At 41.7% G+C, this 25,000-nt stretch overlaps 1 protein-coding gene across 1 annotated transcript in view; it reads right to left on the bottom strand.

Moving 5' to 3' along the window:
* The window catches only part of scfd2 (sec1 family domain containing 2), a 143,791-nt gene that overhangs the window by 100,134 nt on the left and 18,657 nt on the right, over window positions 1-25,000 (bottom strand). Inside the window, exons 3-4 of the mRNA XM_060866787.1 lie at window positions 22,840-22,967; window positions 13,371-13,546 (exon numbers count right to left, since the gene is read on the bottom strand). Of these exons, the coding sequence (XP_060722770.1) occupies window positions 13,371-13,546; window positions 22,840-22,967 (304 nt within the window). The remainder of the gene's footprint in view (window positions 1-13,370; window positions 13,547-22,839; window positions 22,968-25,000) is intronic.

The following is a 25,000-nucleotide window of genomic DNA, read 5'->3' as shown; positions in this document are numbered from 1 at the left end:
TGTGGTAATGTCTGAAGTTTACCATGGACTCTGTAACATGTTTTGTGGAAATAATGCCTCGGTTACCTTGTTTCAAGCCATTCTAATGTGGTATAGAAAGCCTGCAGGAAGACTCAGCTCGATTTGCGCCAGTTCTCATGAATATTCAAATGAGCTATGCTGCTTGGCTCCGATTGGCTAACCGCTAGGATATGAGAGCATGACTATTCATTCACCCAGCGCAATAAGTAGCCTAGGCTAGAGGACATTTGTTTACAATCACCTTGAATTGCGGCAGAATGGCTTCTTCACAAGCCCGTTGATGTTCAGCCATCCTTGCTGTATAGGAAACTCACTGAGCTACACGAATTCTGGGGGCGTGGTCTCAAGTGGGAGAGCTCATGAATAGTAATGAGCTCAGTCACTCTGACGTCAGACTGACCAGCTTTTCCAACTGACCTGAATTCTCCCCTTATTTCTTTTAAGTAGCTAGAACTGACCGGGGAGGTAACAGTTCGTTTTCACATTCACGACACAACACAAACACATATGGACCGAACACATATCAAAAAATACAAGTAAAAACCGTTTTGTGTGGAAGGGCATGTTTAAAAGAAACAGCGTCTTACAATCAGAAGAACATGCCGGAGGACAGTAAAAAACACTTCATCAAAAAATTTTATCTTTATTTTAGAAGGAGACAATCACAAATAAAGAATTATTTTCACTACTAAAAATATTACAACTCATCAAGTTGTAATTAATTTTTGAAATACGAAAGAACTAATAATGCAATTATCCCACTTTCCCACACGCGTCGGTTACTCCGATCAGATTAAAGCCTACATTAATACCTACAGTGATATCATTTATATAGCTGTACTCATCAACAATACATTATATAAAATCTTTTAAGGAACTTAAAGGTGGGGTCTCCGATGTTTGAAAGCCAATGTTGACATATAAAATCACCAAAACAAACACGCCCCTAACCCAAATGGGTCCCACCCCTGTATTGATAGCTCCGCCCACACATACATACGTAACCCAGGCAACTAACAGAAAGAAATGTGTCTTTATCATAGCTGAAGTGAAGAACAATACGATTGCAGATAAACAAACAAGCAAAAATGACACACAAGCATAATCATGTAAAGGACAAAGACATATATTAGTTCTGTGTAACAAAGCAAAACCAACGTTACTCACCTATCGAGAAGGAAAAAAGCGCCTCGGCGTCTTAAGTAAAGTTGGTCACATATTCACAGATTGGAGTTTCCCGAGTCAATAACTCCTGAGCTAAACACTGTTACTACACAAAACACGGTTGTAGCTGCGTCTCTACATTACTACGATAGAAAAGAGGTGTTATTTGTGTAGTAACAGTGTTTAGCTCAGCAGTTATTGACTCAGGAAACTCCAATCTGTGAATATGTGACCAACTTCCTGCTCCTTCAGTTCTCTCCAGCGCTGGAAAGCTGATCCTATATTAACACGTCCTACTTCTTGCCTTATCGTAAGTCTTTCTTCGCTTTCTTTCTTTGTTTTTATCCTCCATGTCAACGTTAAAACCGCTTTCTGCTAACGAACACTCTCTCCGCCCATATCGTCAAGACCCGCCCCTTTCTGCTCATTAGCTACGGGTTTGTTTTGAATTTTGTTTATTATTCGACTCAGAGAGAGAGAGACAGACTCAGTTTTCTGAAGCATTTCTCAAAAATCGGAGACCCCACCTTTAATAAACTGGATTATAAAGGTCCCCAAAAAACAATAACAGCACACCCTTACCATTCAGTCAGGCTTCAGCCAGCTCAAGTACACATAAGCAGCGTTACAATAATTAAGCACAAGGGTCTTCCTCTGAGAGGAAGTGTCCTTGATTTACAACAAACACATCCTCTAAACGCAGCGTCTCGTTTGAGCCACGCTGAGCTGCCAGAAGAGAAAATTTACAAAGAGTGAAAAGAAACGGACATGAAACAGAGCTAACACTAAAAGAAATAGATGTCAAATCCCTGAAACAGAGCTGAATAAGCGATTTAAACAAAACCATATGTCAAAATTAATGTAACCCCTGAATTTAGTACTTTAGCAAACTTCCTGTTTAAACCGAGCATAACACGGAGTCATTAGAAGCTAAGAGACTGGGGAAGAAACGATCTGAGATCTCTCCTGATTGTCTTTCACGTCAGCCCATGTCACAGGGAAAGGTCAGGAGATTAAGATGATCATGTTAGAAGACTTGTGGCTAGTGAACCTGTGGATTTTGACCATTTGGATCATTGTCCTGTTGGAAGATTCAACCACGACGCAGTTTCATTTACTAATCTGCTCATACTCCGTGTGACCCACGATGCCATGTGTCTTAACAAGGTTCCCAAGGCTCCTGGATGGAAACAGTCCTACATCACTAACAGCCCACTAAACCTTACAATAGGGATTATTCTCTGTTCTGTACGGTCATCCTTCTTTTTAACTCCAGCACCCCAATTTGTTGCTGTTTCAGTTTGTTGCTGAAAACTTTGATCTAGGGGGGCACGGTGGCCTCACACCTCCAGTGTTGGGGGTTCGAGTCCCGCCTCCGCCTTGTGTGTGTGGAGTTTGCATGTTCTCCCCGTGCCTCGGGGGTTTCCTCCGGGTACTCCGGTTTCCTCCCCCGGTCCAAAGACATGCATGGTAGGTTGATTGGCATCTCTGGAAAATTGTCCGTAGTGTGTGAGTGCGTGAGTGAATGAGAGTGTGTGTGTGTGTGCCCTGCGATGGGTTGGCACTCCGTCCAGGGTGTATCCTGCCTTGATGCCCGATGACGCCTGAGATAGGCACAGGCTCCCCGTGACCCGAGGTAGTTCGGATAAAGCAGTAGAAAATGAATGAATGAATGAATGAATGAACTTTGACCTATTTATTTTTTTTATCTGATCTTCTTCAGATACTAGAGATGCTTACTTTTGGGTTAGATGAAAGAAAAGGCTTTCCTCTGGAACGTCTTCTAGTTTAGATCTTGGCATGAAAGTTGGTGATCACAAAATTCTCCCATTACCAACCTTGATCCACAGAGGACCTTCTGCCTTTGTAATCATCCTCCTTTGTATGGGGCATCCAGGATTTTCGGATTTGTGGAATTTTTAAAAAAATACGGTAGATTTTCTGTAGATTTGGGTCGAGACACGTTCATCACAACACGCATCCAGGCAACACGAGTACAGCTATCATAGAAATACATTACATATGTGTCGTCACTGCTAGAAGGTTAAAAGAGGAATCCAGGCAAGAAATTGGACATAATCTCAACAAACTCTAAAATCGGAAAATTACGCAATGCAGATTGAAACATAACAGAAAAACAAGACTAATTTGAATGAAGAATGAAGTACTTTCAGGAAGCATGGGAAGGACTAACACAATACACTGCAGTATATCAAGCTAAAACCCTTAACCGTGACCAACCAATATTGCTCGTCCTCCACTGCTCTTCCTACCCTTTTGAACACTAATGCTATATACAGAAATGACCCTGTATGTGGTTGATAAAAAGAAACAGGATAAAAGAAAAAAAGAGCTGGCCAGACAGAGCGTGACATACGTGGGAGCGACAATGACTGTACCTAATGTAGCTAGAAGGGAGGAAAGAAGAGATTTAAGGGATCATGCAGTCTGTGAGGAAGATTGAGGATGTTGTTTAGACACAGGGTCAACACTGGACACACACTCAGGATGAACCCCTGCTTAGTGTAAGAGGATGTTTAAAAAAAAAAAACAATCTGAATGCATATCAACTAGATATTGTACTCGTTTTGTAATTGTGTGTGTGTGTGTGTGTGTGTTTCCAGGCTGAAGTTGTCCAGGCAACAGGAGATACTACAGGCATGTTTAGTGTGAAAGAGAGAGGGGGACTGAACCTGGAATGGGTTAAAGGTTCAGAAGTCAAAGGTGATCTGCTGGAACAGTGTGTGTGTGTGTGTGTGTGTGTGTGTGTGTGTGTGTGTGTGTGTGTGTGTAAATGACAGCATGGAGCCAGTAAAGTCCTGTTCTGCTGCATGTGTCTGACTTTACATATACAAAAGGACTGCAGTGTTTTCCATTAGTGATAAAGCAGACAAGCAACCATACACACACACACACACACACACACACACACACACACACACACAAATGAGCATATGCATTCTTCAGAATTGGCATGATAGGAAAGTAAAGCAGTGCTCAGTAGAATTTAAAGATTTCTTCAGCTCTTGTTTCAGCCACACAGATTCATCGATAATGTTTAATGATTCCAATCGATGTACTAGATTTGAGTTCATGCCGATGTGAAATGTACAACTAAGTTAAACTCTTTTTATTTTCTCTACACTAGCCACATGCCCAGAATCTATAACAGAAGCAACTGAATAAAACTGTACATGCTGCAGTGATGCTGGTGAAGGAACTGTGTGTATTACCCATGATGCAGTGCAAGCATGCAGCAGCTAATGTTTGTGTGATGACATGAAGCGTTAAGCTAGCTACATGGTAACGCTAGATGTCATGTTTGTGTAGCGACCCCGTGTTCTCCATCAGTCTCGAATAAGGTTGCACACGGCTATTAAAATTTCTGATCGTTAGCGTTAAATAGCTTAAACATCGCCGAACCTCAGGTTTGCTAGTTTTCCATGACAAGTGACCCTGCACATAGGCTAAAGATACGCAGTCTTGCTTTTACTTCCCAAATTGATGGAGTTGATTAAGGCATCTGCTCTGTTCACATTAGACATAAAACAATTCGATCAGAGTCTGATTTATTTTAGCTTTAATTCACAATGTAAGAACGTGAGTGGGTCAAAAAAAAATCTACACACACCATGCTAACTCGCGCTTTAAAAAGTTGATGTAATGACTTCTAAACGCCACCGAGTGGCCGATTGTCATAATTAGGAGTTTAATTGAGAGAGCGCCTGTGATTGTATTTAAGAGCCAGTGCCTTTAGAGGGTGTGGGATCTTGCTCTGGACCCCATGGAAAAATCTAAGCAGCTAAGCCTAAAACACCCCCCAAAAACATCTGTAAATCTAGATAAGCTCAGTTCTTCCTTAGGAGCAATTTTCAAACGACTGAAGGTACAATCAGCATCTGTACAAATATTTGTACACAAATATAAAATAGGCACGAATTAAGAGCTGAATAAACGTTCAACTGAACCTCAAGACAACAACAAAGGTACTGGAAGAAGCATCTACACCAAGACTGGACAAAAAAAAAAAAAAAAAGCAAACTAAATTAAACTGTAGAACTTGTTACGTTAACGAGCTTGCTAAGCTAATGCTAAGCTAATGATAAGCTAATGATAGCAAAAAATGTTGTCCGCTATACTGGAATATTTAACCTAACATTAAGATATTTGGCTAAAATGACTAGCAGTAAACTAGCGTGTTTTATCTTCTACTGCCTATGAGGCTTTTATACTTTTTTTTAAATCAAATCTTTTCAATACTAGAATGTGAATTAGACAAACTGTTCTTCTTCATACAAACTGTTCAAATGTGTCCAAAAGACATTGTTTTGTCTAACTAGGCTCAAGATTATTCCACAATGTCTAGTAAACAAGTCAGATAAATGTTTTGGCTATGGGTGAGAGCTAGTGTTAGTACACACACACACACACACACACACACACACACACAAACACACACATAAACATGACTAGAGGTACATATTTTCTTAAGAAGCCAGTCAGTTCTGGCCAGTGAGGTTACAGGAAAAGGTGAAAGACTAACTTGTTGACAACCTTGAGAGACCTTCCACCACGCAAACACACACACGTTCTGGCCCTTAAAAAAAGCAATCATGCACCATATCTGTGGACTGTGTGTACGACCAGCTCTCTCTTTCTCTTTCTCTCTCTAACACACACACGCGCACACACACGCACTCTGGCCCTTAAGAAACCAAGTGAAGCTCCATACCTGTGGTCTGTGTGTACGACCATCTCTCTCTCTCTCTCTCTCTCTCTCTCTCCCTCTCACTCTTACACACACAGTCCACAGTTTGAGTACAGACTATAGAGTGGTGCCAGGTTAAGTAGGCACAGTGCCCACAGTCTCCTCAGAGAAGAGAACACAGCACACTGCCTCCTTACACCAACCACAGAAACCCCTCTTACTGGGGCCTATGTAGAATAATTCACAGCTAAGACAGATATATTACACCATTAGTGTCTGCACTGTGGACAAAGCAATACGGACTATGACCTTTTTTTACCTTTGTTTAACCTGTGTTTCAAAATAAAGATTCGGACGGGCCGTACAACATGGCAAAATGGCAGGATAGTCTGACGATATAACATCATTATCGTGATAAATGGTCTCACAATAATCTGAAATGGTCAGATTATTGGATATAGTGGATATTGTGAAATCCGGAGGTCATTTCGACACGACCCACCAAACTTCAACATGGTTACAGTCAGTCAAGGTACACAGCATATGCAGTGGCTTCATGCACCATGTAACACTGCACACATTGTTCACGACTGGTTTGAGGAACGTGAAGAGTTCAAGGTGGTGCTTTGGCCTCCAGATTCCCCACATCTCATAACAATGGTTATTATGTACGAGTATTAAAGTAGAAGCTACACAGAGTTTTTGTGTGTGTGGGGGGGGGGAACCCTTAAAATCACAACTGGCTCATTTCAGAGAGCTTTCAGAGCTCAGTAACGTTCTTAGGAGAAGAAAACTAGGGTCAAACCAGAGTGAAGGAGAAACAGAGTTCAAGTTCCTGTATGCTCAAGTAACAAAAATGAGATCGGAGAAACTTTGCGCACGTCATTACATGACCACACACACATTTTGACGAGGAAAAATATTCTCGATCATACCTCCACTGCCACCCCCTGAAAATACACAGGCCTCCTGTGACGTGACCCACCTGACTGCCACCAGTCACACTCTCCTCAGCATCAGCACACTGGCACATCAAAAATGTTTAAATGTTTAGATGCTCATGTTTCACACCACATCTTGCACTAGTCCGCTACCAGCTGCTGACTTTGAATGCCTCCTGTTGCACATGTACAATATCAAGGAAGCATTGTAGAGTCTTATATTTATTGCTTGAGTGTATATTTTTTTGCGTATTTAAATTGTATTGCTTTGTTTTGTTTTGTGCTTTGTGTTGTTTTTTGATGTTTAATGTCTGTATGGATGATGCACCGTTTGATACGGTGGCCGAGAAGTGCAAAACAAAATAACAAATCCGAAAACACATTAACAAGTCAGACAACCCGGAAGAGGTTGGTATAGTTTGTGAATGGAAACTTACCATCATCGGACGAGACACCTTTCATTCACCTGTATATCTTTAATGACAGGTGTCTTGTCCAATGATCGGTAAGTTTCCATTCACAAACTATACCTACCTTTTCCAGGTTGTCTGAATCGGTGAACGAAACACATTAACAAATCAGAAAACAAATTAACAAATCAGAAAACAAATTAACAAATCAGAAAACACATTAACAAATCAGAAAACAAATTAACAAATCAGAAAACACATTAACAAATCAGAAAACAAATTAACAAATCAGAAAACAAATTAACAAATCAGAAAACACATTAACAAATCAGAAAACAAATTAACAAATCAGAAAACACAACGACATTTCAGACAACCCGGAAGCGGTTGGTATAGTTTATGATTGGACAAGACACCTGTCACTCAAGGTATACATGAAGTTCAACAGTCTGCCGCAGGGAAAAGTTGGAATGGATGGATGGAATGGATTACTGTGGATTAATTCTGTTATTTTCTTATATTTAAACGGAGAACTTTACACATTACACATAAGATTCCATACCTGTATATCTTGAGTGACAGGTGTCTTGTCCAATGATTGGTAAGTTTCCATTCAAAAACGATACACTACTGTTTCTGGGTTGTCTGACTTGTCGTTGTGTTTTCGGATTTGTTAATTTGTTTTGGGATTTGTTAATGTGTTTTCGGATTTGTTAATTTGTTTTGGGATTTGTTCATTTGTTTTCGGATTTGTTAATTTGTTTTGGGATTTGTTAATTTGTTTTCGGATTTGTTAATGTGTTTTCGGATTTGTTAATTTGTTTTGGGATTTGTTAATGTGTTTTCGGATTTGTTAATTTGTTTTGGGATTTGTTAATGTGTTTTCGGATTTGTTAATTTGTTTTGGGATTTGTTAATTTGTTTTGGTATTTGTTAATTTGTTTTGGGATTTGTTAATGTGTTTTTGGATTTGTTAATTTGTTTTGGGATTTGTTAATTTGTTTTGGGATTTGTTAATTTGTTTTGGGATTTGTCAATGTGTTTTCGGATTTGTTAATTTGTTTTCGGATTTGTTAATGTGTTTTTGGATTTGTTAATTTGTTTTGGGATTTGTTAATTTGTTTTGGGATTTGTTAATTTGTTTTGGGATTTGTTAATGTGTTTTCGGATTTGTTAATGTGTTTTCGGATTTGTTAATTTGTTTTGGGATTTGTTAATTTGTTTTCGGATTTGTTAATGTGTTTTGGGATTTGTTAATTTGTTTTGGGATTTGTTAATTTGTTTTGGGATTTGTTAATTTGTTTTGGGATTTGTTAATGTGTTTTCGGATTTGTTAATTTGTTTTGGGATTTGTTAATGTGTTTTCGGATTTGTTAATTTGTTTTGGGATTTGTTAATTTGTTTTGGGATTTGTTAATTTGTTTTCAGATTTGTTAATGTGTTTTCGGATTTGTTAATTTGTTTTGGGATTTGTTAATTTGTTTTGGGATTTGTTAATTTGTTTTCGGATTTGTTAATGTGTTTTGGGATTTGTTAATTTGTTTTGGGATTTGTTAATTTGTTTTCGGATTTGTTAATGTGTTTTCGGATTTGTTAATGTGTTTTCGGATTTGTTAATTTGTTTTCGGATTTGTTAATTTGTTTTCGGATTTGTTAATGTGTTTTCGGATTTGTTAATGTGTTTTGCACTTCTCGGCCACCGTAGTTTGACCTCTGAGACACGACATTTCGTTCCACTGCATGTCTCAACATGTAGTGAAATGACAAATAAAGAAACTTGAACTTGAACTCGATATACAATCGCGTTTTGGGGTTCAGTAGCATGTAAATAAGCTTTTCTATCAGCTTTCATGCACCTGATGCCAGAACAGATTTCTGATTCCCTGATTTACATATTGCACTGATACTTTTGATCATTTATTGTGCGATTCTTCGCTCCGTAAAAACGCTGAGTGCCTTCACCGAGTTCAGCCAGCTCAGCAATTGATACAGTGAGGCACTATTAACAGAAATGAAAATAATTCCAGCAGCACTGCACTGCTTTCTTTCTATTTGCTCATTTTTAGCAGTTGAGTACGATGAAAAAAACGTCCTACAGAGCGACGAGAAGACGACGATGTACAGAGAAACTCAGGGAGACAGTCACACATTGAGGTTGCCAGATCTTTCACAAGTTCGCATGATATACATAAGAGAAGAAGTCTGAACGATTTGAGCGCATCCAGTACGGATCTGGCAGGTAGGAACATCGGGTCGTAGCGGATTCATTTTATTCTGAGATTGGTTGATCTGAGATTGAGATCTGGGGTATTTGGAAGCCAAATAATCTTGGACCTTGAACATTTTGTTCCTTAAATCTTTCCTGTAGAATGTTTGCAGAGGGTCATGGAGCATTATCCTGCTGTACAAGAACACTGCCATTAGGGAACAATGTTGCCATGAAGGGCCGTATGTATTCTACAACCGTATCATCCACATGAATGCAGGACCCCAGGTTTCCCAGAGCATCACACTGCATTCACCTGCTCACCTTCTTCCCATAGGGCATCCTGGTGCCATCTCTTTTCTAGTAAGTGACTGACACACACACACACACTCACACACACACCTGGTCGTCCACATAATGGTAAAGAAAACGTGATTCATCATACCAGGCCTCCTTCTTCCATTGCTCTATGGTCCAGTTCTGATGCCCCTGTGCACATTGTATGAGCTTTGAGTGTTGTTCAGGAGTCATCATGGTCACTCTGACCGCTCTGCAGCAGCTGTGTTGCTCTGTGTGATCTGACTCCTGTATATTAGTGTTTCAGTCATTTGTGCTACAGAAGCTTTTCTGTGGGATTGGACCGAGTGAGCTAGCCTTCACTCCACACACACACACACATCAATGATACTTGAGCCTCGGTGACCCTCTATGCGATTCACTGGTTGTTGTTCTTTAGAGCACCGATGCTGTTGATGAAGATTTTCTGACCCAGCCGTCCAGAAATCACAATTTTAATCGTTCAGATCCTTACACTTGCCCGTTCTCCCTGCTTCCAACACATCAACTTCGAGGTCTGACTGTTCTTTTGTCCAACATATCCTTCACCTGTCAGTGGTTTAAATGGTTCTGGTTGCATGTTTCAGTGAATATTACGTTCATTATGTTAGGCATTTAAAGGAAAGTTGACAGTCTCTTAGCAGGAGTCCTGATTTTACATGATTTCGGCTGTATTTCTACCGAGTCTGTTCTTTCTCAACGTGGTTCTGTCTCTCTTTGCTGTCACTTTGTCAGGAAAAATTAATGTATCAAAAAAAAGTAGTACGAAAAAAAAGTCAAATATAATGCTCATAAATGGAAACATAAAAATATATAGAGTGCTAAGATTTAATTAATAAAAAATGTGCAATAACTATGTGCACTAGCCATGTTTTATGTGGCAAAATGTTTGTGAAGAACTACATATTTCTGTGTGTGTGTGTGTGTGTGTGTGTGTGTGTGTGTGTTCCCAGCTTTGTCCAGTGGTTTTGAGGTTTTGGCTACTGGTTTGAACACATCTCCCTGCACATTTTCGCTGATTGACTTTAATTAGTTCTTAGCGATGTCTTGCTGATAGTTTAACAAAGCTGGAAACGTAAAACGTCATCAAACACACTCTGTGAACTAATGAGCAAGAAAGGAGCAAAGCGTGGTGTGTGTGAATGTGTGTGTGTATGTGTGTGTAACTCTGATAGTCTCCCAGCTAAATTTCCTTCTTTATATCACAGCAAGAAATCTTTCTCTTCTCTCCCTTCATCACTTTACTTCTACATTTCCTTTTTAGGGTCTTTTCTCTCTCTCTCTCTCTCTCTCTCTCTCTCTCTCTCTCTCTCTCTCTCTTCCATTAATAGGAAGCATATCTGACCTCTGACCAGACTCCTGGTCACACACACGTACTCGTACGTCTCTGTGCCTCATGAGGGTCTTGGTCAAGGATTCTGCACAACTCTATACACACTCGCTCCTACGCACTCTTACAAGCGGTCTCTGCAGTGCTGTAAACACACGGCAGGAAAGTGTGTGTCTGTGCGTGCATCCTTGTCCAGACGTTTACACAATCCCGCCGTGTTGTGCGCTGATTTTGTTTACTTGTGGTTGGAGCAGCGCTGGTGTCTCTGACTGTGTTTACAGCTGGATCCTGTTCTCTCTTTGCACCTGTACACACTGCTCTGTAATGAACGGCGCTTTACAACAAAGACTCATCAGTGGTGAATCATTACTGCAATTACTGTGGACTGAAGTCATTTACTATAAATCCACAAACGTTATGGATCAGGTTTGAGAATTAGAGATGAATAACCACATCACTCCTTGTAAAAAAAAAACACTGACAACACTGTATTTCTACATGATTCATGATTTTTGGGAAACTACAATCAATTGTTAAGGGACAATTAAATCAGTGCTCAATGAACCAAATATTCAACTTATAAATCTTTACCTATATAATGGTGTAATTTGTTAAAACCAAACTAATCAACTCATTGGGGGTTATATTCTTAATCACCAAAAATCTAAATACAAATAAAAACTTGAACGAGTTTCATCACTGTAAATCATGACGCAAGTGGGGATGTAGATAGCAGAGTGGTTAAGGTGTTGGACTACCAATTGTAAGGTCCTAGGTCCGCCAAGCTGCCACTGCTGGGCCCCTGAGCGAGGCCCTTAACCCTCCTCATTGCTCAGTTGTATAAAATGAGATTAAATGTAAGTCACTCTGGATAATGGCTTCTGTCAAGTGCTATAAATTTAATGTAATTTAAAGGCAGGGTCTCCGATTTTTGAGAAATGTTTCAGAAAACTGAGTCGGGCAGAATAATAAAAAAAATCAAAAACAAAAACAAAACAAACGTGTAGCCAATGAGCAGAAAGGGGCGTGTCTTGTCGATATGGGCGGAGAGAGTGTTCAGTGTGCATGTGTGACATTAGCAGAAAGCGGTTTTAACATTGACATGGAGGATAAAAACAAAGAAAGAAAGAGAAGAAAGACTTACGATAAGGTAAGAAGTAGGACGTGTTAATATAGGATCAGCTTTCCAGCGCTGGAGAGAACTGAAGGAGCAGGAAGTTGGTCACATATTCACAGATTGGAGTTTCCCGAGTCAATAACTCCTGAGCTAAACGCTGTTACTACACAAATAACACCTCTTTTCTATCGTAGTAATGTAGAGACGCAGCTACAACCGTGTTTTGTGTAGTAACAGTGTTTAGCTCAGGAGTTATTGACTCGGGAAACTCCAATCTGTGAATATGTGACCAACTTTACTTAAGACGCCGAGGCGCTTTTTTCCTTCTCGATAGGTGAGTAACGTTGGTTTTGCTTTGTTACACAGAACTAATATATGCCTTTGTCCTTTACATGATTATACTTGTGTGTCATTTTTGCTTGTTTGTTTATCTGCAATCGTATTGTTCTTCCCTTCAGCTATGATAAAGACACATTTCTTTCCATTAGTTGCCTGGGTTACGTATGTGTGTGTGGGCGGAGCTATCGATACAGGGGTGGGACCATTTGGGTTAGGGGCGTGTTTGTTTTGGTGATTTCAAATGTCAACGTTGGCTTTCAAACATCGGAGACCCCACCTTTAAATGTAAACTCAGTAGTGTTTTTGTCCCCCATGTGACTGTATGCACACGTGATGAGATGGTGCTTGGTGTCCATTTTTTTTTTAATTTTGATGTTCTGTTATTTCTGTTGTCCATTTTAGGTTCTTTATTTGAAATGCAACATTTTTTGTAACTGCCTTGCATTTTTCGCCGGTGAGAGAGTTGCGGCTCGTTCGGCAAAGTGATATTTCTTAGTTGACTCTGCTTTTTTCCTATTCTGCTAGTGATTAAACATTATTTTAGAAGTTACACATTATGTTCCGGTCATGTTTACCATTGCAAGCATTTTCATATACAACTCAATACAGTGCAATATTTAGTGTGACTGTGATGAAGTCATATAGCATTAAGTGTGCGCCCAAATACCTGTCCATGTCCCAGGCTTCTGTATCTAGACTTATTATTATACAGATCTTTCCGTTCACTAGGTTGTACGAATAGTCATGGAGAAACATTCTTAAAAGTACATTTTTTTTTGGCGTAACAGATTGACTGACCTGAAGGAGGAGTCTCTCAAAGGCCAGGCAGGCGTCCCACTGAGCGAGGGTGGGGTGGCGCAGCGTCTGAGCGGTGCCGAGTGCCAGCTGCAGCAACCCGCAGTGATTCTCTAACGCTGACCAACTGTCCCGAAACAACTGCGCATACGAGGAGAGCTGCTCACCTGTCACACGCCCTGAGAGAGAGAGAGAGAGAGAGAGAGAGAGAGAGAGAGAGATCGAGAAAGAGAGTGCATCTTTCAATATCTCCTCATTTTATAAAGAAGCAGCTGCATTGGGAAGCTAAAAAAAGTAAAATTAATAAATAAATAAAGAAAGAAAGAAAGAAAGAATGAAAGAAAGAAAGAAAAACTTCACGCAACTATGACATAAATTTCATGTGATCACATAACATTTACTAAAAAACATGACAAATGTATAATCAAATGAAATGTATGCTACTTTTTTCATCAAGGGGAACTCGCCAGGCTGAATATCTAATTGTATTTAATACGTCTTCAGTAAGCAAGTAAAGGAAGGAAAAAAAATGACTATAAAGACAATCACATTCTATGAAACGGTGTACTAATGTTCTGCAAAATATTCCCTGTTGATTTGTTCCAAACCCAAATCCCAGCTGAAGAGAAGAGCAGCCCTGTAGTATAAGGCCACCACCACCATGCTTCACCATAGCTATGGACTTCTTTGGGTGATGAGCTCTCTTGTTTTTGTACCAAAATTCTACTTTGGTCTCGTCGGTTGGTTTAGAAGACGTTTTGACACACGGTTTGGAGTGATTTCGTTGATTTTTTTATTTGATTTGCAGGGAATGAGTCACTAATTATGGCTTACACTTAATAGCAGCTGTGACTCTCTCTGAGTCAACTGCATGTGGTTACGCCATCACTGTCCCAAACCACATGCTTATCTGATCTCTTACAATGACGCTTACAATGATCTACATTGTATTCTGCTCCACTTCAAAAGCCCTATTTGGACGGGATTAGTTTTACGTGGGGGTAAAGTAATTATTACCAGAGCTTCTCGGTGATTTTGTCCCGTCTGAATGTGCCATCTCGGTAATCATTACGGACAATGTCAGTAAAGATTACGGCGACTTTTACCTTCTGTAAAAAGGTCCGGAAAAATGACCTCAGGTAATACTAATCCCGTCCGAATAGACCTGCTGTAAATATGTACGGTAAAATTCCGTCATTTCCTGTTTAAAAGTAGTTTTTGGCGCGTTTTGCAAGCATGGAGGCGCCATGTTGTCTGTTTGCGCACGTGATAACAGGAAGCAACGTCATACGCACATGACGACAAGGAGGTTACTGTGGTGCGTAAAGCGAGTTACCCCTCCCACTTCTGCTAGTTTTACTGAGATGTCTTGTCCCGTGCGAATTGGCCAATTAATATTACAGACGTCCTGAGGTAAAATTGTATTACTCCACGTCCCCACGTAAAACTAATCCCGTCCAAATAGGGCTTGTCAATTTACACTTCAGCTACTCATGCAAGCCAATTTCCCCAGTAGGGATTAATAACGTCTGTCTGTCTGTCTGTCTGTGTCTGTCTGTCTGTCTGTCTGTCCCTCCCTTCCGAATGAATAACTATGGCTATATACTGTACCACAATTATTAATACAATAACTGCTACGGAATGTAGAAATGTGTGTAGTCACACAACGGAATCTCACCAAGAACAGAACATCCCTAAGAACTGAGCAAAGGAAAAGAAGAAAACTTAGCAAGGAAGCTGCCAAGAGATCTACAGCAATATTAAAGGAGCGGCAAGAATTTCTGACAAGTGCTGCTCGAAAAAAAAATAAAAAAATAAAAAAATAAAAAAGATCTCAAATAATAAGGAGTGGACCTTTGGCTGAATTTGTGTTGCGATGACGTTGTAAGACGTGTCTTGGCCCGGATTTGTGGCAAATTAGAAAAACTGCACATGCGTCTATAAACATCGCAGAGTTTGATAGATTTGGCATTTATGTCCGCAGGTTCTGAACAAAGAAATGACGCTTTGTGCCTGAAGGAATCCAAAAAAAAGCTTTTTCTAAAGAGTAAGTAAACAGAAAGGCTTTTTTTTTTTCCTGTCACTGCTTTGACTTTTTTCAAACAACATAAATATATAATATATTTAACTGTTTTATATGTAATAGAATTAATGCGACTCTTCTGCAATTTTGAGTATTGTAGATGTTCAGTTTTGCTGAAGCTTGTTTTCCTTTTTTTTTCTCTCAGTACAAACAACAGGGTCTGAAAATTGTTGACACTGAAGACAGCGGTTTGGATGAAAAAAAGGAGAGAAGGGTAGACGAGAACGCTGTGTTAAAACTAATCATCTCACTTTCATTATCGGTGCTTAAGAGTTTACGCGGTTAATGGAGGTTATCCAGAGTGAAAATCCTTTTTCATTTGAGACTTCATTTGTGTTGAGCAGCACCCGACTCTTATCCTGCACCGATTTACAGCAGGACTGATACGGAAAGAGCGGAGAAGTTCGTCTGTGCTAATAAGCAGATGATGGAGGCTGGACTGCAGGACAAGACAGAGACAGAGACAAAGTATGTGTGGTGATTAATAACTGCAGTCGTGGTGTGAAAGACTGCTGCTGAAATACCAGCGTGTTTTCTTCTAGAGATTAAAAAAAAAAGTCAGGGTGTGTGTGAGAAAGAAAGGATAGAAATCAAATGTCGAAAAACACAAAGCTTATTTGTGTGAGTTTAAGCCAACATTTCTATTAATCTGTGTGTGTGTGTGTGTGTGTGTGTGTGTGTATCATATCCCAAGCTTATTTACTAAAGCAGTACATGTAAGCCAAGTGTACAAAACCCACACAGCCCAAGCCAAAGCTCTTACGGTCGGTCTTAAGGGACACAGGAAGAAGGGTGGAGGGAGAGAAAGAGAGTGAGGGAGAGGTTATGTTGACCCAGGAGAGTCTGAGGTTGCGTTAAAGTTCCATAAAACGCTGCACCAAGCTGATGTGCGTGCTGACAAGGCCAGCGTTTGCTTTAGATCAGCCTAGTGAGAGAGTGTTCCCATTGGCTCCTCTGCGTTCCCATTGGCTCCTCTGCGTTCCTATTGGCTCCTCTGCGTTCCCATTGGCTCCTCCGCATTCCCATTGGCTCCTCCGCGTTCCCATTGGCTCCTCTGCGTTCCTATTGGCTCCTCTGTGTTCCCATTGGCTCCTCCGCATTCCCATTGGCTCCTCCGCGTTCCCATTGGCTCCTCCGCGTTCCCATTGGCTCCTCCGCGTTCCCATTTTCTTCTATGCATTCCCATTGGCTCCTCCGCGTTCCCATTGGCTTCTGTGCTTTCCCATTGGCTCCTCCGCGTTCCCATTGGCTTCTATGCGTTCCCATTGGCTCCTCCGCGTTCCCATTGGCTTCTATGCTTTCCCATTGGCTCCTCCGCGTTCCCATTGGCTTCTATGCGTTCCCATTGGCTCCTCTGCGTTCCCATTGGCTTCTATGCGTTCCCATTGGCTCCTCTGCGTTCCCATTGGCTTCTATGCTTTCCCCATTGGCTCCTCTGCGTTCCCATTGGCTCCTCTGCGTTCCCATTGGCTCCTCTGCGTTCCCATTGGCTCTTCCGCGTTCCCATTGGCTCTTCCACATTCCCATTGGCTCCTCTGCGTTCCCATTGGCTCCTCTGTGTTCCCATTGGCTCCTCCGTGTTCCCATTGGCTCCTCCACGTTCCCATTGGCTTCTATGCTTTCCCATTGGCTCCTCCGCGTTCCCATTGGCTGGTGTAAACTGTAAAGCACTAAAAGTTGGAAAATAATATTTGTAGCCTGTCTGGAATTTAATTGTGCAGTTCGTGCTCCTAATGCACAAATAAATTAAAATGAATGAGTTGACATTATTAGTCCTCTAGTGGACACCGGCATGATTCCTCATTGTTCCTGAATTTATCAGGTACCTAAAAAGCACACATTTCTGTATTATAAATCTAAGTACACATTCGTGTTGCTGATTAGAAACGGCCTGTAATTTTCTCGAGGATATCGCAGTGAATGTAGGAAATGACTTTAAATTAAAAGTGAGATTTGTGCATTTGAATTCAAGTGCAGTTAAAAAAAACACCAGGATGATTGCTTCACGTTCCTGTTGAACTTACATGTGTGACTTCATCCATTTGTGATTGTATGAAATATAAATACAGCCATTTTAATGAAGAGCAAAAATATGCAGCACTAAAAACTGAGTCATTGTAAATGTCCAAGTCCAAGAAAATGTCAAGCTGTCAGTGTTCTTGAGATAATATCACTGCAGCCTTTGGAGAGAAAGAGGCCAAATAAAACTCGCCTCAACAGCCGTATGCGTGTCCTTCACAGCACTATGCAGTCGATCCTCAATTTCAACACATTTTAAAACCACGCCAAGGGAAAAGAACGAGCACAGTACTGTGGGTTAGATGCTGAGAAATTGATCCCAAGCTTTAAGATGAATCAGATACGTTCCTGCTGTAATAGTGTTATTATGGGAAGTTAATCCTAAATGATCCAAATAATGAACCTAAAAGCACTACGGTGTTGAACTGACTCTCGGTGACTACATTAAGAGGCAATGAAACACGGACTACGCGGTCCGCAGTGCAGGCCGCGTCAGCTAGCGGGCAGCGGGGGTGAAACAAAATGGTGGCACCGTGTATAAAAAGGTCAGGTCGGCTTTTGGAATTATGGGAAAATATCGTCGAATAAAACGGTCTGAAATATCCAAGAGCAGAAAAGAGCCATTGTAGAGTGAGTCAGCTTTGGCAATAAACCCAGGAATCACTTAGTTTAATTTGCCAAGCATAACTCAAACGAGAGGGAGCTGGAGAGAGCCAGACAGAGACGGAGATTAAGATAAGTGTGAGCAGACAGTGAAATCGTCCTCTAGAGAAGACCTGAAATGTGCCAGCCAATCATGGGAGAAGCTTAAAAACGATTTAAACAAGCAGAGATGAAGGAAATACGTAAATCATAGTTTGCGGTGAATCAATGAGAGACACATTGTTGAAAAGTCACGTATTTATGTACACACACACCTATACACACACACACACACTAGAGGTGGTGGCATTAGGATGAGATGATTCTAATGTCAGTGAGCCTGCAAATAATAAAGACATTAGAAAATGGATTTCTAGGATAGAGTTAAGGAATGTTCTAGAAAACACACCAATAAATGTGTGTGTGTGTGTGTGTGTGTGTGTCTTGTTTGATATGTAATATGATTTTTCTGGCATGACTCTGTTTCTCTTGGCTTAGAGATCAGGAAATAGTTGTTATTCAGTGCAAAATCTGGCTGAGTTTTCTATATTCTTTGTATATACGTGTACGTGTGTGTGAGAGAGAGAGAGAGAGAGTGTGTGTGTGTCCGTGTGTGAGAGAGAGAGTGTGTGTGTGTGTGTGTGTGTGTGTGTGAGAGAGAGTGTGAAAGAGTGTGTGTGTGTGTGTGTGAGACAGTGTGTGTGTGAGAGTGTGTGTGTGTGAGAGAGTGTGTGTGTGTGTGTGAGAGAGGGTGTGAGAGAGTGTGTGTGTGTGTGTGTGTGTGTGAGAGAGAGACAGTGTGTGTGTGAGAGTGTGTGTGTGAGAGTGTGTGTGCGCGTGTGTGTGTGTGTGAGAGAGAGAGTGTGAGAGAGTGTGTGTGTGTGCGTGCGTGTTTGTGTGTGTGAGAGAGTGTGTGTGTGTGTGTGTGTGTGTGTGTGTGTGTGTGCGTGCGTGTTTGTGTGTGTGAGAGAGAGTGTGTGTGTGTGTGTGTGTGTGTGTGTGTGAGAGACAGTGTGTGTGTGAGAGAGTGTGAGAGAGTGTGTGTGTGTGCGTGCGTGTTTGTGTGTGTGAGAGAGTGTGTGTGTGTGTGTGTGTGTGTGTGTGCGTGCGTGTTTGTGTGTGTGAGAGAGAGTGTGTGTGTGTGTGTGTGTGTGTGAGAGACAGTGTGTGTGTGAGAGAGTGTGTGTGTGTGTGAGAGAGTGTGAGAGAGTGTGTGTGTGAGAGAGTGTGTGCGCGCATGCGCGGGTGTGTGTGTGTGTTTCAGAATTGTGCTCCATACACAATGAAGTGAATTTAGAGTGAAAGTAGAAAGCAGATCCACATATTGAAATAGATCAGTCCCTATCAACACATGATGAGTATCACACACACACACACACACACACACACACACACAACACAAAAGGCCTCAAACACGCTTGCACACACGCATACTTTACATCATGAGACGTCTACAGCCATCTGTAAGATGACTAATCCTCACATACAGTATGAATGCATATTAAGGACACATGAAAAGAGAAAGACGGCACTGTACAGCCGACGCCACACTGAGACTCAGGGGTGATGAGTGGCAAGGCTCTGGCTCTGCTGCGTACTGTATGTGTCATACAAGCCTGCAGGCTAACGAACTCCAATCCAGACATTTAGACTACAGGTTGTATATGTAGGGTTGTGTGTAATGTTAATGTGGCAGTTCAGGCTCAGTGGTTAAGGCTCTGGGTTGAGCAGAAGGTTGAAGGATTAAAACCTAGTACTGCCAAGCTGCCACTGTTGAACCCTTAAGTATGGACATTAGCCTCTGTTCCAGCTGAGGTTAACAGCTGACCCAGTGCTCTGACCCTAGTTTCCTAACAAACTGGAATATGTGGGGGAAAAAATCACTATGCTTTACTGTACATGTGACACATAAATGACTTTTCTTATTATTCATTCATTCATTCATTCATTCATTTTCTACCGCTTATCCGAACTACCTCGGGTCACGGGGAGCCTGTGCCTATCTCAGGCGTCATCGGGCATCAAGGCAGGATACACCCTGGACGGAGTGCCAACCCATCACAGGGCACACACACACACACACACTCATTCACTCACACACTAGGGACAATTTTCCAGAGATGCCAATCAACCTACCATGCATGTCTTTGGACCGGGGGAGGAAACCGGAGTACCCGGAGGAAACCCCGAGGCACGGGGAGAACATGCAAACTCCACACACACAAGGCGGAGGCAGGAATCGACCCCCCAACCCTGGAGGTGTGAGGCGAACGTGCTAACCACTAAGCCACCGTGCCCCCCGACTTTTCTTATTACTACATCCTTATTTACAACCCCGACTTCATCAGAGTTGCAGCAAATGGCAGAAGCCCTTATGCAGAGCCACAGTTACCTCATTCATCTTTCATTCATCTTACAGCTGAGAGCATGTGAGGGTTGAAGGCCTCAGTCAAGGCTCCAAGCTCTTAGTGTTGGGATTTTAACTAAACACCTTCTGACCAGAAAATTTATTTGCTTGCAACCCTAAATTTGCTTGCATTTGTAGGCCAACTAATCAGAAGGCTGTGAGTTCAAATCCCAGCCATTGCGTCAGTAAGGCTGTCAGAAGGTCACAAAATTAAGTAAACACACGTCACTCTGAGGAAGGGCTACGAGGCTTCCAAAATCCTGTGAATGTAAAAGTAATAGGCATCGTAATCGTCTTCCCCACAAAGATATTATTGGAGCAAGTGTTAACAGTGATCTACAGAGACAGGATTTGTGCTGCCTCACACTTGTACTTGTGAACACGTTATTTGATGGAGAAGTGGACAAAACAGAGGATGACTGGGTTGCCAAATTGGGCTATACTCACATTTATATGTGTGTGCAGCAGTGGCTCAAGTGGTTAAGGCTTTGTGTTGTTGATCACAGGATCAGGGTTCAAGCCCCAGCACTGCCAAGATGCCATTGTTGGGCCCCTGAGCAAGGCCCTTAACTCCCTTTGCTCGCTGTAACTCCCTGTATCATGGCTGACCATTTGCTCTGACCCCAACCTCCAAAGTTGGGATATGCAAAGAAACAATGCTGTAATGTATATGGGACAAAATAAAGGCTTTTTCTTCAATAAATAAATAAATAAATAAATAAGGGGGGCACGGTGGCTTAGTGGTTAGCACGTTCGCCTCACACCTCCAGGGTTGGGGGTTCGATTCCCGCCTCCACCTTGTGTGTGTGGAGTTTGCATGTTCTCCCCGTGCCTCGGGGGTTTCCTCCGGGTACTCCGGTTTCCTCCCCGGTCCAAAGACATGCATGGTAGGTTGATTGGCATCTCTGGAAAATTGTCCGTGAGTGAATGAGAGTGTGTGTGTGTGCCCTGTGATGGGTTGGCACTCCGTCCAGGGTGTATCCTGCCTTGATGCCCGATGACGCCTGAGATAGGCACAGGCTCCCCGTGACCCGAGGTAGTTCGGATAAGCGGTAGAAGATGAATGAATGAATGAATGAATGAATGCATAAATAAAAATGTAATGAATTTAAGTTAATTGTGAAGAACTCAGTGCAGCGGTATATGATGCTGTTACTATCACTTCATATCTTTTCATGTCTTTTCAATGCTAACTGCATTGGATTTATCTGCGGTCTGTTTGCTTGTTGAAAACTTTGTATGCTGCCGACTTCAATGCCAAATCATGTTTACTGCGCTAAAAATTCACCAGATAGAAACTATGCATAATTCATAAGCCAAAACAGCTTCAGCACTTTATTTGTCTTTAGGCTATGTCGTCATTTGGCATTGCTGCTCACATAAAGGATCACCGAATGCTCCAGGTCTTCCGAGGGAAGTGTGTTTTGAGTAACCAGTTCCCTTTCTCAGTATAGGACACTACAGATGGAGTTCTGCTTGTGCTACGGTCTTAATGAAAAAACAGGGATTCTCAGTGAGTAAAGCTATAAGAACATATTGAAAATATAGGTGTGTGTGTGTGTGTGTGTGTGTGTGCATGCGCAAGGGATTAAAAAAGAAAGTGTACTAAAATTGCATCTCTAGCTCTTCTCTGCACAAATGAAAGTATATATGACCTTCATTTTCACCCTTGCAGCTTAACTTATAAACAATAGGACGTGTCAGAGTGTGTGTGTGTGTGTGTGTGTGTGTGCCAGCCAACATGTGTTTCATATTTCCTTTGTAGCCACATAATAAATACTGCCTGACACCTGATGGAGGCGCTGTGGGTCTTTATGCAAAGCCTCATCTTTCCTCCACCCTTTCTTCTCCCTCTGCCTTTCCTTCATTAGGCACTCCTGGACTCACGGACGCTTTCTCTTTTCCTCTTTCGTGCTGATTGCTGACAAAATGCTACTTCTCTTGATCTATCTTCCTGGTGCTGCATCACAAAAATAAAACTGCAAATAATAAATCAGATTTAATGTGAGCTCGCGTTCCGTATGGTCATCCATCTGGATCGGAGTAGATGAATTGAGTGAGCGTGTGTGTGTGTGTGTGTGTGTGTGTGTGTGTGTGTGGGGCTGTTTGGGCTCACTGTCAAAATGGCATTCATTAAAAGTCCATTACAGCACCACACATTTGTGGCTGTTGAACTCATGCTAACGGGGGTGAGCTGTATTTGTGTCATGCTGGGGCTCGAGTGTCAATCAACGCTTAATGCTATCGGACTGCAGCTTAAAACTGAGCAGGGCTTGTGTGTGTGTGTGTGTGTGTGTGTGTTTGTGTGTGTGTGTGTATACCCAGACTCATTTTGATTGGCAGGTTCTCTTTGCTGGCCACCTCCACAAGCTGCCTCCTCACCTCCATCACTGCCTCCTTCTGCTTAGTGACAAGCATCGTCTCCCATAGCGACCGCGCTGCAGCAGACCTGCGAAGCAGAGGTCAAAAGAGGTCAATTGCGGGTGAACGTTGGTCAGCAATAACTCTGGCTCAGTTCTTGATCCTATACAGTTTCATTGTTCATCAAGGAACATAGGCCAGGGTGGGCGTGGCTTACTGCAGGAAGCTCCTCCTCCTCAAACCTCTGAGCTAATATGATTGGCTGAAGACGATTTGATTTGTTCTCCTCAATCTACAGTATTTTTCACTACAGCTCTGAGACACACCCACAACAGCAGCCACGCCCACTAGAGTGAAAACAGAACTACGAAGGCTACGTTTTTCAATAATCTGCCCTGCTATCAGATTGATTTACGTTTCAGACGCAAAATCACAATCACGTCTCACGTCGGTTCCTTTGAACACTAAATCTTCTCAGGACGATTATCGTCATTTAGTTTCATTTACTTCCCATCTGCCTTTATTTAGGCTTCTTCTAGGTTCAACTTTTTTAAAGGATTAGAGCTGCACCTTTTAGGCACTTTGGGGCAGTGGTGGCTCAACTGGTTAAGGCTCTGGGTTGTTGATCGAAGGATCAGGGTTCAAGGCGCAGCACAGCCAAGCTGCCACTGCTGGGCCCTTGAGCAAGGCCCTCAACCCTGCCTGCTGCCCCTGCACTTTGACCCCATCCTCCTCAGTTGGGGTATGTGAAGAAAAGAATTCCACTGTGCTGTAATGTATATGTGGCGATAATAAAGGCTTCTATGCCCCGTTCTTCTTCTATATTTTATGCGTTCTACTTAGTACATTTGTTTTTCTTTAGTTCTACACCGTATAACTTACACACTGCATTACTGCTTTATTGTTGCTGACCTTTTGTCAGTAAGGCTGAATCTTACCACTTATTATGCACAGTATAAACTCAGTGCAAAAATAAAATAGTGTGCGTGTGTGTGCGTGTGTGTGTTTTAGAATTGTGCTCTATACACAATGAAGTGAATTTAGAGTGAAAGTAGAAAGCAGAGCCACATGTTGAAATAGATCAGTCCCTATCAACATACGATGAGTATCAGACACTTACAATGTGTATTGATACAGTTTGACCTGGTATAATGTCATAAAACAGCGACAAGTTGGGAAAATATGATGAGAAAAGAGTATTTCAAAGGATATATCAATATCAGAGTGCGATGCAATTTGTTTTTTTGTAATAATACATTTGTCACTCTTCTCAGCATCTCTCTCTCTCTCTCTCTCTCTCTCTCTCTGTCTCTCTCTCTATTTTTGCACTGAATTTATACTCTGCATAATAAGTGGTAAGATTCAGCCTTACTGACAAAAGGTCAGCAACAATAAAGCAGTAATGCAGTGTGTAAGTTATACGGTGTAGAACTAAAGAAAAACAAATGTACTAAGTAGAACGCATAAAATATATGAAGTGCCTAAAAGGTGCAGCTCTAATCCTTTAAAAAAGTTGAACCTAGAAGAAGCCTAAATAAAGGCAGGTGGGAAGTAAATGAAACTAAATGACGATAATCGTCCTGAGAAGATTTAGTGTTCAAAGGTGACGTGATTGTGATTTTGCGTCTGAAACGTAAATCAATCTGATAGCAGGGCAGATTATTGAAAAACGTAGCCTTCGTAGTTCTGTTTTGACTCTAGTGGGCGTGGCTGCTGTTGTGGGTGTGTCTCAGAGCTGTAGTGAAATATACTGTAGATTGAGGAGAACAAATCAAATCGTCTTCAGCCAATCATATTAGCTCAGAGGTTTGAGGAGGAGGAGGAGGAGCTTCCTGCAGTAAGCCACGCCCACCCTGGCCTATGTTCCTTGATGAACAATGAAACCGTATAGGATCAAGAACAGGATAATTATACCAGGTCAAACCTTATCAATACGCATTGTAAGTGTCTGATACTCTAAATTTTTTGTTTGTGGTCTAAACAACAAATCAGTACATCATGTAAAAACCCCAACACACTTGCTACAAACACACGTACGCTACCTACCGTCGAGGTAAAGCACAGAACGCTGGCTATTAGCGATGAATTGGCCGAAGTCAAAGGTCAATTCAGCTGCTCTAA

The sequence above is a fragment of the Tachysurus vachellii genome, chromosome 3 (genome assembly GCF_030014155.1).
Source record: "Tachysurus vachellii isolate PV-2020 chromosome 3, HZAU_Pvac_v1, whole genome shotgun sequence".
Lineage (NCBI taxonomy): Eukaryota > Metazoa > Chordata > Actinopteri > Siluriformes > Bagridae > Tachysurus > Tachysurus vachellii.
The sequence above is the reverse complement of the archived record's forward strand: the minus strand, read 5'-3'. Positions and strand labels throughout refer to the sequence as shown.